General features: G+C 38.3%; 3 protein-coding genes and 2 non-coding genes across 6 annotated transcripts; 3 read left to right on the forward strand and 2 right to left on the reverse strand.

Moving 5' to 3' along the window:
• Window positions 1-641: 641 nt before the first annotated feature.
• Window positions 642-7210, reverse strand: LOC108611719 (neural cell adhesion molecule 2). Of its 2 annotated transcripts, none has more exons than XM_018004494.2 (7): window positions 6382-7210; window positions 4562-4804; window positions 4347-4463; window positions 3680-3811; window positions 3458-3610; window positions 1961-2449; window positions 642-1500 (listed from the first exon to the last, which is right to left on the reverse strand). In XM_018004494.2, exons 1-7 carry the CDS (start codon window positions 6428-6430, stop codon window positions 1310-1312), a joined length of 1374 nt encoding a protein of 457 aa, XP_017859983.1. In that variant the 5' UTR covers window positions 6431-7210; the 3' UTR covers window positions 642-1309. The 2 variants fall into 2 exon arrangements, with proteins under 2 accessions (XP_017859983.1, XP_017859982.1); XM_018004493.2 differs by having other exon boundaries at window positions 4562-4807.
• A 1021-nt stretch (window positions 7211-8231) lies between these two features.
• Window positions 8232-8641, reverse strand: LOC108611722 (uncharacterized). The gene is made up of 2 exons (XM_018004498.2): window positions 8487-8641; window positions 8232-8432 (listed from the first exon to the last, which is right to left on the reverse strand). Exons 1-2 carry the CDS (start codon window positions 8496-8498, stop codon window positions 8289-8291), a joined length of 156 nt encoding a protein of 51 aa, XP_017859987.1. The 5' UTR covers window positions 8499-8641; the 3' UTR covers window positions 8232-8288.
• A 1942-nt stretch (window positions 8642-10583) lies between these two features.
• Window positions 10584-11130, forward strand: Nplp4 (Neuropeptide-like precursor 4). Its single transcript, XM_018001545.2, has 2 exons — window positions 10584-10736; window positions 10793-11130. The coding sequence occupies exons 1-2, from the start codon at window positions 10725-10727 to the stop codon at window positions 10976-10978; spliced, it is 198 nt and encodes a 65-aa protein (XP_017857034.1). The 5' UTR covers window positions 10584-10724; the 3' UTR covers window positions 10979-11130.
• Window positions 11131-11282: 152 nt separating this feature from the next.
• TRNAQ-CUG (transfer RNA glutamine (anticodon CUG)) lies at window positions 11283-11354 on the forward strand. Its single transcript has one exon. It is a non-coding gene; the product is annotated as a tRNA-Gln (tRNA).
• Window positions 11355-11552: 198 nt separating this feature from the next.
• Window positions 11553-11624, forward strand: TRNAQ-CUG (transfer RNA glutamine (anticodon CUG)). Its single transcript has one exon. It is a non-coding gene; the product is annotated as a tRNA-Gln (tRNA).
• The last annotated feature ends 178 nt before the right edge of the window (window positions 11625-11802 follow it).

Below are 11802 nucleotides of genomic sequence, written 5' to 3' on the forward strand. Positions count from 1 at the left end.
TGCCACTTCTGGCTTCTGGCTGCTGTCGCGTGGCTCCTGTCTCCTATCTCCTGGCTTGTCGTTCCTCGACTCATTAAATATTAATTGTAAATTTTAATTAAAATAAACCTTTCCGATTACGGCAAGCAAGTTGATGCTGCCCGGGCCAACTATGTGCCGCTGCTTCTCCCCAGTAATATTGTTTACCGATTTTCCATTTCACAAACTGTTCAGCAAACGTGCTCACAACTACCTACGATTGTACACATGTTGGTTGATTGTGTGCTCGAGGATTATCAATAAAAACCATTAATTCGGATGCAAACTCTGGGCATGAGAAAAGATGGAAATCGGAAATTGGTCAGGAAAAGTCATTGTGATTCGATGGAAGATCCAAGCACAACTGGCTCTCTTACATAATTTACTTGACTTCATATAAATATTTCCTCTGAATTGATACAAAGCTCGCCTATTTTACTGACTAAATATATACATATTTCCATACTTTCTATATTTTTTATAATTATATTTTATATACACCATATACCATATAATATATCAGCCTACTCTCCCATATACCAATTTCCATATATCGGATATACATCACATATCATGGTGTATATCGTATACATATACCAAATACCATATACAATATAAACACGTTTTATACATTTAACTTCTTTTATTTCCATATAATTCAGATCCTCGACTTATCATCTACATGATTTCATTTATTTTATTATGTTGTATATTCATTTAAATAGGCCTAAATGAATTCACACTTATTGATTTGCTATGCTTTTTTAAGGTTTCTTTGCTTTTCATTCAACAACATTTATTTTGTTATTCTTGTAGGCTTTTCGTCTTCATTTTGTTTCATTTGTTTGGACTTTTGTAAAATTCATCAAAGTAAGTGTTTTCTTTTGTTGGGGAGATCTTATCCTAAAAATGGTTTGTTTAGCATAAACAACATTGATGTAGAGTGAGGCATTGACATTAAACGAGTTTATTAAAGACTTGACATATGTATGCACTAATGTATTTATGTATATATGTATATATATGTATGTATACCGTTGGATTGCCATTATACCAGTTGTAATGAAATGAAACCAAGCTACATTAATAAAAGCACAGAATGTTGGCAGCGAAATTGGCAATGGTCAAAGTAACTATAAAGCATTCTCCACTCCGGATAATTGGATTGCACATAAAGTCTATCACAGAAGATACACAAAAACTCAACTTACCAAAAATTAGCAACGATAATTACTAATAACAATATTAACTAATGCTACAGTAGACTTCGTTCATAATCCACATCCATCCTCTAGTGCCAGAACAAAGCAAGTCCTATCAAGACGTGGGTGCACCATCTATAGGGATGCCATGGGGAAGCTGCGCCAGCTGTGGCAAAAATCTTCACGCTGCTCCAATCGCTAAGTCCGGCCAAATTTCGTGAGGCGGCACGCATTAAATATGTTGTATTACCCTTTAGATGGGGTATGATGAAACGATGTCCTGGAAGGTTAAAAACAATATTTGCAAGAATTTAATAGCTTGACGCTACGCTAAAGTCTCTAAATGTACTTAGAAGGGATAATTAACCTTCCTGATGATGGAATTTTGATTTTTCAGCCAAATATTGTAGCTATACAGACGAAAACAAATTGTTTCACTAAAACTTTAGTTAGGGCTGGTTGAACTCTGCGAAGAGCTGAGCTCATTCCACATTTCATATTTGTACATTTCATATTTCGTGGTAATAAGGAAAGGGGGAAAATGTCTAAATATGTATATGTATAAAATTCAAAGTTTTTGTCTGGAATGATTTTCAAAAGAGATAACCTGCAAAGCTCATCACCGCGATAAGGAATAATTTATCCTACCTCAATCTGAAATATACCATGTACAGCCGATAATGTACACAACATACCATTTAACAAATCTGTATATACATATATATAGATATATGACCTACCACGATGAAACGAGAAATCCCTCTGCTTGGCATAACTCCAATTGCCGGCGCTGTATTTGAAATCGCTTTCACTTATGTAAGCGACACGATACCCATAGATTTGCATCTCGTCTGAGACATTGGTCATGCGTGGCGTCCGTAGATCCAGCTCGAAAGCATCCGGATAGAGACGCTTGAGCTGGAAGCGCGTTGGTCCAATGGGCTTGGCGCCAGGGCGCAACTTAATTATCCGCTCGAGCATGCCCAGCGGATTAGCCACCTTACACTTGTAGTCCCCGAACTGGCTGGCATTGCGAATATCCAGCTGCAGAGTTGCTCCGTAGTCCGCCATGAAGATGCGATGATTGAATCCCACAATCCCTTTGCCATTGTGCAGCCACGTAAACGATGGCGGCGGTTCGCCCATCGCATCGCAACTGAGATTCACGGAGCCACCGACATAGGCATATTGCACAGGCAACGTTTCGTTGTAGAACCACTGAGGCTTGTCTGAAATAATCGGCGAGAGAATAGTTAGTTTGAGGAGAGTTGGGTGCTGCCGAAAGGACTAGACCAGCATGCATGTTTAACTAGGACAAACAAGCTACAGCTAGACAGAGGAGTGGAGCCATGCCATTTGGTCGTTGGCTCAAAAATCCAACCGATTCCTTTGGGAGGACCAGCAGCCGCCACCCAAAAGCCCCCATGCTCCATTCAAGCGTAAACTGATGACACATTTTAGCATTGGCTGGTGCTCGTCCTTGCCGCCGACATTGCAGTCATCCTTTGGTTTTATTGCTCAGGAAATGCAAGCATACTCGAGTATGTTGCAGATTTTCAGCATTTCGACTGGGATACAAATTAGTTTCGTCATCTATTGGCTGTTGTTTGCCCAGCAGTGGGTCAGAAGGTGGTCAGCTTACTCGCACCTACTGTCCGCAGCCGCATCCGCAGCCACACCCCTATCGTCATCCTCCTCCGACGGGAGCTGGTAGTCAGCAGTCGTTAGTCATTAGCACAATTTAGATGGTAATGGCAACTCAATCGCAATTGCAAAGAGGGAATTCCGGAAGAAAGGCAAATGAATGTTGCCAATTTTCTGGTTTCGTGTTAGTTTGCTTAGAGCTCATAGAGCAGGCGTTGGCCCATTGGTCATGTTATGCGAGCCACGTTTAATTGGAGCTGTTTAGGAAACTGCCAGCAGCTGTGCGTCCATTTTCATAAAATTTTCATTCACAACAGTTCGATTCACGCAAAGCGACGTAAAACAGGCAAAATAGTTTGGCAAAGAATTAGAGAAGCCTTTGAGTAAGTTGATAAGCTATAAGATATAGCCGATATTGATTGATACACTGAAGAGCTCAACGGAGACTCTTCCTTCAGTCCCTCAATCGAGTCTCATCCTCAACTTGTTGTGCCTCTCATTATATATCAAGTCGAGGGTTATTCAATACTATTAGTTAGCAGGCAATAAATGCGTTGCAAGGGATTTCCAGAGTTAGCCATTTTAATACTTACGTTGTATCCTCAACAATATCGTTATTTGATCCGAGTCTGAGAATGTGGGCGTTATTCGCATGGCTCGACAAGTGTATTCTCCTGCATCCGATTGGCTAACATTCTTGATGAAGAGCCCGTCGGAGAGTCGTTTGTGTTTTGAGGAGTTAGCAGCTAAACGAAGCAGAGAATGGAGGCTTAGCAAACTATTTACCTTCTTCACTGCCATGATATGTTACTAACTGTTTATGTATTCGCCGTTGTGCAGCCAGGAGACTTCCGGTAAAGGTTGGCCGTGCACAAAGCAATTGACCAGAGCATCGCGCCCCTCGCGCACCGATTGCACCTGCTCCGTCTTGTCGAATGATATTTTTTCTGTTTGTGAATTGGGAAAAAGTAGAAAATGTAAAACAGCATATGTATCTTGCTGGTCGAAATCAATAAGGCGTTGAACAACTAACAAAATGGATCAAAAGTAAACTCTGAAAAAAATTGTTTGACAAAAAAAAAAAAAAAAACAAAAAACATTAAAGGCCGTTAAATTATTTTTTTCGGAATAAAACTAGAGCCTAGACGGATGGGAAGAGAGACTGCGTACAAAATGTTCAAATGTTCATTTATGTCACAAATTTGACGACGGACTGAAGGATGCTCATTAAAAACGCAATGACACCAAATTTATTCTGTTTTTCTTTTATTGTGCTTTATTTCCCATGAACATTATTATTTTCATTTATTTTTTACAGAGGTTAGCTAGGGCTTTTCACCTGAGATATTTATATTGATTCACTTCATTTCAAATTCATTTTATTAGTAAGTATTCATGCCTGATAGGAATTTTAATAATCACAAAAGGCACTTTCATACTACTTGGCTGATTGTTTAATTACAGTTGAGGTGTATAACTTACGATTTACAAGCAGCTCAAAGGATTTTCGTGGCTCTCGTGCAGCGGGCGAATCCATTTCACACGTCCAGTTGCCCTTGTCTTCCAGGGAAATATGTTCAAAGACCAGAGCGAGTTGACCTAAGAAGGAATCAATTTTGCAAATAAATAAATAATATACCAATAATGTATAAAACCACAAAACGACATCAGCGCTTTAAACTTCTCAAATAACTAACCCGTCTTCTTTTCAATGTGAACGCGTCCTTTGGTGTTCTCACGGGGCTGACCCCTGGGATCCCGCCACTTTGTGTCAACATCCTTGTGCACTGTTTTGCAAAAGATGATGAAGGAGTCATTCACAAAGTGCGTTATCGACGGCGTCGACGGCGTCAGAGTTAGGGGCGACGGCAGATGACTGGGCAATACATCTATTCTGGCCGTGGATGAATTCTCCAGCTCCACGGCTCCAAAGACTGCAGCTGCTATAACAAATAACAGATAACAAAAATTTAACTGAATTTATCATATATTCCTGGAACAGAACTGTCAGAGGGCACAGCAGATGAACAGATGCAATCGGGTGTAGCAATATGAGTATGAAATATGAATACAGCACACAATACTTGACAAAACCAAGTCTGGCAGCCACACCCATAAGTTTTAACAGCCTTTTTTTAAACATTCGCATGTAACGTAACAGAAATGTCGGAAAGGTGAAGCCTCGCTCGCCTTACTTTGCAGGTAATCCCAACAGTAGTCTCAGTTAAACAGGTAAGAAAGATAAATAGCGCAAATGAATTTGACGTAACCTTATGATCGGTCACATTCAAATTTTGTTAGCTTTAGCCGCAGGTCTTTAATATGACATAATGCATATATCCTTCTTACCCTGACACAGCTTTAGGATTCCGCAACTCTCTTTCGGTAAACAAGTTTGTACACACATATAAAATGCAGTTGATAAGAAATAATAAAGTTTTCGGAATGCCCAATGCACATGCCGGTCAATTCGAAAAATTTAAAAGGCTAAAGGGCAGAATACGGACGACAACGTCTAATGAGCCAGAAGCAAATGCAGCATAATTCAATCGAACAATCTGGTACGATGGCAAATAGGCCAGAGCTTGAACCATGGGTTGATCACACGAATGGCAAGACTAATTTTTATCCTTCGTGGCCAGAATGACACGGGTGCCCCCAGAGCTATCTGAGCGATTTGGCAACGACGCATCAGACGAGTGCTCCAGGTAAGGAATATGCTATTGTGGACTATTCGTCCTGGGAGGTCAGCACTGAGGGAAGCTCTGGGTCGCTGGAGAAGATGGTTGGCATTCAGTAAAACGCAATTCGTTGCAAAAATCAAGGTGGAGGCATATGTAGATAAGCTGGGCAACTTAAAACAGTGGAAGCATCGCGAGCTACTTCAAATAATGCGACTTGCACTTAATATTGTAAGCAAACGGGTGAAGACACGTACTCAGGTGTGGTATCGACTCGATACTATCGAGTAAGCCCACACAAGCACACAGCAGTCACACGCACACATACGCACGCAAATAGAAGGCATCCACCGGGTCTGTTGTTTTAACTATTTATTTAAATTATTTAAATAATTAATTGTCCTTAGACAAAATCAAAATAAGTGGATTAGGAAACTGACCTATCAAAGCCGAATTACTTATCCAATTTGATTGAATTATATGTGTTGGGCGAATGAAGCCTGATTGGCATCTAGCCTGGTCCCAAAAGTCCGAGGTTCTTGGAAGTGTTTCCAGAATGAGCACAAACAGTTCATAGCATACTAAAAGTTCATAGCATACTGAAAGCAAAACGTTTACTAAGTTCCAAGATTCACGAGAGGAAGAAAGAAGCACCTCATATCCACACACAATTTGGAATTACGTATACTTTCTATTCTGTATAAATATAAATTGTATATTTCGATCACTGTTTAAGTTTGTTTTTTAAATAATTTAATAATTTAAAATTTTTGTTTTTTACCCAACAGTTTTTATTTAACGTAAGTTTGCTAGTGGCTTTCAGTAAATTTCCTTACCGTTTCTCGACAGCTGAAGCAGACAGCAAATTAATATGCATTTATCCATGTTACATGTGCTGCTTTGTATTTTGTTCCTAGACGCTGATCCTTTTTGGCGTGTATTATCACGGTATCTCTGACGGGCGTCGTAATCCTTTGGAAGATTGCGCGATTTCTTTCGATTTTCTCTAATTGCGTTACTCACTTAGGTTCACTTTTGGCCAGGATAATGGCACATGACAGCGTCATAAAGAGGCAAAGAGGCGTGGCTTGGCCGAAAAAAACAAATTACTCATGGGTCGCCCACTGCCGAAATAGTTTGGCTAGCAACACATTCGCATTCACAGCCACTTTCACTTTTAGTTTCACTTTTGGGGTCGGTTTCACATCGAGGCGAATCAGGCGCGGATGACATCATCTTCATGAGCGAAGGCCTGGGCTATTCTTATCTCAACACAGCAACTCCGGCACGGCAAAGACTTGATTTCCGGCAACATATCCGCGCCGACTACTCTTTTTGCTTTATTCGTGTTTAGTTGCTCCGTCTTATATCGCATGGGCACTGGTAACTCGAAATACGTGTGACAATCGCGCGAGGCTCGGTATTAATGTCCAGAGTGAGTCTTGCGATTCGTGATCCATTTCAACCGAGTGCCAAAAACGGACTGAAATCCAAAATGCGTAGACGACAGGACCTGCTCCTCGGCTGCGAGTGCCGACTCGAATCGAAGCACTGCGACGCGACGCGAACTCAACTTTGACTTCAGCTTCAACTGTAATTTGCTTACACTTGATTTCGTTGCTGGCGTGTTCAAATCAGTGCAAAATCAGAAAAGGTACTGAAGGACATTGCGCCTCTTTTGGAATCCTTTACTTTCGTCACATTGTAGACATTTTGTCGTCATCTTCCCAAAAGCAACAGTTCGTTCTGGCAACATCAAACATGTTGCTCAACATTCGAAATGTCGGCTGGGGAATTTGACGATACTGAAAGTATCAAGCTTTCACGTTGGGGTAGTAGAAAGCTTTAAGCTTGCACTTTAGCAAACTTCTTATTACAAATATAACGGACAGTAGAACAGTGTCAGTGTGTGTAAGGTTAAAACTCACCAATAATTGTATAACACCAAGTTTGAGATCCTATAACGTATTATAATGGTAAATATGAATAAGTTGAAATATTTTCCAGTAGATGGCGTTTAAGCTTTGCCAGAAGTGAACTCAAACGAGTCGATAGAAAATATATATCATTGCATACTTTTTGGCAGCTAAAGAAGTGATTTTTTTGTCCAATCATTTAAATAAAACAAATTGTTCCTGTCGATACGTTGTAAATAAAATAATTTCTAATAATAATCTGTGAACACTTCTTCTGCCTTCTATTAAATTATTATCTAGCTGCATCGTAATATACTTGATTTCAATATAATGAGAGCATTATACGCCTTCAGCATGATAAGGTACATGCATTAGAAAAGTCTGGTGGTTGATAAATTGACTAGTATCACTTTAGAAATGCTTGCGTTTCTAGTTGTTTGTAAACTAGACATGAAGACATGATGTCTTCACTCTGGCGGTGTGTCAAAATTGATTATCATATTGATAAGTTTAAATGGAATTTCGTGTAATCTGTGACCTCGGTTGTCTAAAAAAGTATTCTATAGTAGTCAATTGCCAAATAATAAATATATTCGCAAGTCCTATTGCCTTGCTTACTATAAAATTGTCTTGCCTTACGGATTACACTATGGTACTAGGTAAATGGTGCTTATATGGCGCATGATGGTTGTTGAGCCAACTAATGCAATTTTACGGTTGCTGACTTCGCTGTCGTTTAATCAATCCTTCTTTATTCAAACACTGTTAAGTTCATTTAAATTGCAAAATCTTTATTGTCTTTTATGTCCATTTTGAAGAAGGGCATGCTAGCCATAATAAACATAAGGGGATGCATAGGCGACAGCTGGATAGCCTGCTGAATAAACAAATTGTGGGCTAGGCTTAGGATTCGGCCCTGGTGCAGGTACAGCCACAGCCAAAGCGAGCAGAGCAGCGAGCAGCAGGAAAACCTAGAATATAGAATATATAGAACTCTTAATATCCATCCCATTAAAAGTCCTTACCAGCTTCAACATGGTGAAAGACAACTATCTTCTTGGAGCGCACAAAAGTCAACTGTGGCGCTTATGTGCATGAATGCAGGCTTTTATATTCTGGAATAAAACGCTACCTATATTTCAATTTGGCATTCCATTCGCGTCACTCCTTTCCCGGTTGGGGACGTCATCGAGGCGGTGAGCTTTACCCCTATAAATGTCATCTACCAAGGCACCTATATGATCGCCCTCTTTCAATTCGAGAATACCCTTGCAAAGGGAGAAACAGAGTCGCTTAATTCTACTTCGCTTAACAGAAAAATGCAGAGACTATATAGTTAATATTACTGTTTATTAACTATTGTTTACTTTAGTATATATAAACTTAGTATAGATTATGTTTTAAGTGCCTAACATTTATTTTAAGTTCGAAGACTATATAACAACATTCAACATTGCAATATACATTAATTCGTAGTTCTAGGCCAGACTTGGAGGAAATGTTTATATGTGTATATTGATTAATGACCAGATTTTAGGGATTTAAAGATAATACTATATAAGCATGTATTCTGGTGTTCTTTTCTTTATATTTTGAATATATTCAACGTGAAGTTACGTCGCGAGAGCAAACTGACGCCGACCCCAAATTTTTGCAAGGGTATATTATTTATCGTCTTTTGAGTATATTTCAGAATTCTTAGTTAAAAAGAAAACAAAGTAAATAATAACAGCAAACAAAAATATATTTTTTTAAACAAAAAAATAACTCTTTAATCCGCTTATATATCACTCAAATGTGCAATTAACGAATTTCGCCAACTCACTTAAATCGCTTTATTTAGGCTCGTAACATTTTGCCTATGTCATGGACAGACTGTTTTTCATACACACATGTATGTATGCATGTAGTCGTGAATAACAAAAATCGAAACTCTATAAAATACATATGAATCTATATTTAAATTTTTTCGATTTTAGCTCTAAAGGTGTTGGAAATATAATTTCATAACTAATTTAACCGATAACCAAATAATGGAAGTTATCGATTTTCTGCGATATGAGCGTGATATTCATGGACATAGAAAAACAATGTAGTCTCTAGCTTTTACATCTTCTGAGTAATACGAGTTCAGACATACGGACGGACAGACGGACAGGGCTAAGCTTGTCATGATCAAGTATATCTGTATATGCTTTATAGGGTCTGCCAAGCCTCCTTCTGCCTGTTAAAGCATTTGACAAAACCATTATATCCTGATTTCCCATTGAAAAGGAGTTCATGGTATAAAAAACTTATACTTCTTTCAGTAATATAACACTAAAAAAGTTACAACAACATATAATAAATTATAGATAAACTCATACACCTGTATTTCTTTACATATATTTTATATAACTTTCAACTAATGTAACCTACTTTTGTTTATCACTTAGGTACAGATTAAGGTTAAAATTACAGTGAGATCTAAGGACTTATGAGTCTAAGGAAGAAGGCAGCAAGAATTATTGACCTAAATCAAAAATGAGGGCCATTAACAATCAATGATAAGTCTGTATACGTTGCTTCTATCAGATGTATGTAAATACTTATCGAACTTTGAATCTGCATAGATCTGTTATTTTGGGGCAAAGTCCGCAATTATTATTCAGAAAGGAACAAATTTAGCTTCTGTGGTCATTTGGAAATTTTATTCAAATCGCTTAATCATTTATCACGTTAATTGCTGGCGAATGTGGTCAGAGCTGCGCTAAAAGCCTCCTCCAAAGAAATGTCAATTGGTATTCAAGATGCATTTCAAATATATGTTTGGCGAGCCACAGAATCAAAACAAAGTACCAATCACTTTCAAGGTCAGCGTCAGAAGTTGAGCTTATTGCATACATTAGACAGATGTATGTATGTATATGTATATGTATATGTATATGGTTATTTATATATTCTAGTACGGACTTACCTATTGTTCCCGAAACATGAGTGCGCGATAAGAAGGCATTAGAATGCAAAGCCACTTTGATTGCTGACAAAACTATTAACAACTCTTTAAGAATAATGTGTGCCAAATAAAAGTGAAATAAATACGCAAAATGAGAATGAGCAAAATGATGATGTGATGTCGATTCGCTTATTCTTCATAAATAAGTCATGAGAATCTGTTTCGAGTATAAATAGAGACTGCGCCCGACCAGAAGGCATCAAAACTCATTCTGCAATTGATATTAAAACATCCCAATTGTCTCTTCAACCAAAAAACATCCGTCAAAATGATGAAGCTAGTGAGTTAATATACGAAAAATTACAGAAACTATATCTAATATATGCTTTTTCATAGTTCGTTGTCCTCTTCGCCGCTCTGTTTGCCGTTTCCATGGCTGTGCCAGCGCCTGTTGCCCGTGCTGCTCCTGCACCAGTTCCAGTGGCCAGCCCAGAGCCTGCTCCTCAGTTTTACTATGGTGCCAGTCCCTATGCCTACTCCGCCTACTCGGGCTATGCGGCTCCATACGCTTACTACGGTTAGGTGACCCCATCCAACTGATAACTGGCCTTCACCCCGATTGTTAATAATAGACACGGAAAATACACGAGCTGAAAAATTTATTTAGGTTTTAGTAATAAACAATTACGCAACAAAAAAAAAAAAAAAAAATTAAAAAAAAAACGCAGTGTTAACCATTTTATTGTTCTGAATTTATTGAGCATTTTTGAGATTGATGAGTGTCGTACAAAGCAGCTTCTATGCATGCATCACTTATTGAACAGCTTTAATGGCAATGTTGTGATAAGTTAAATACTATACAACACTTGACATGAGAAATGTAGGTGGTTCCATGGTGTAATGGTTAGCACTCAGGACTCTGAATCCTGCGATCCGAGTTCAAATCTCGGTGGAACCTGACACGAACTGTCTTTTTTATTTTATTATTTAAACAAAATATAAGTGTATATTTAAATATAGAGGAAAACAATTTTCTTTTGCTGAGATCTTTCAATTTTTATTTGTATATAAAATGTTGCATTTCTAAATGGTTGTGAACTTGAGCTTACAAAGAAAACGCACATCTTATACGTGATTTTTCATTGGGCCGGCATGTGGTTCCATGGTGTAATGGTTAGCACTCAGGACTCTGAATCCTGCGATCCGAGTTCAAATCTCGGTGGAACCTGACGGTATGGCTTTTCTTTTTTTTTTTTTTTTTTTTTAATTATTATTTATTGTCTTTTATAACAAAATATCTGTAAAGATCAGTCAACTCAGTTAATTTAGTTCACAAAATCTTACTGACCTAATACCAAATTCATGCAAAATTAAAGCTTATGTTGACTCAAGTGGTTGTTGTATCG

This window comes from Drosophila arizonae, chromosome 3 (assembly GCF_054131065.1).
Source record: "Drosophila arizonae isolate 15081-1271.41 chromosome 3, UAZ_ARI_1.0, whole genome shotgun sequence".
Taxonomy (NCBI): domain Eukaryota; kingdom Metazoa; phylum Arthropoda; class Insecta; order Diptera; family Drosophilidae; genus Drosophila; species Drosophila arizonae.

Coding starts and splice junctions, on each gene's coding strand:
- LOC108611719 (XM_018004493.2), bottom strand. CDS start 6,430: ATGGATAAATGCATATTAATTTGCTGTCTGCTTCAGCTGTCGAGAAAC. Junction 4,808..6,381: donor GCTTCAGCTGTCGAGAAACG/GTAAGGAAATTT, acceptor TATTTGTTATAG/CAGCTGCAGTCTTTGGAGCC. Junction 3,611..3,679: donor CAACGGCGAATACATAAACA/GTTAGTAACATA, acceptor TGCTTCGTTTAG/CTGCTAACTCCTCAAAACAC.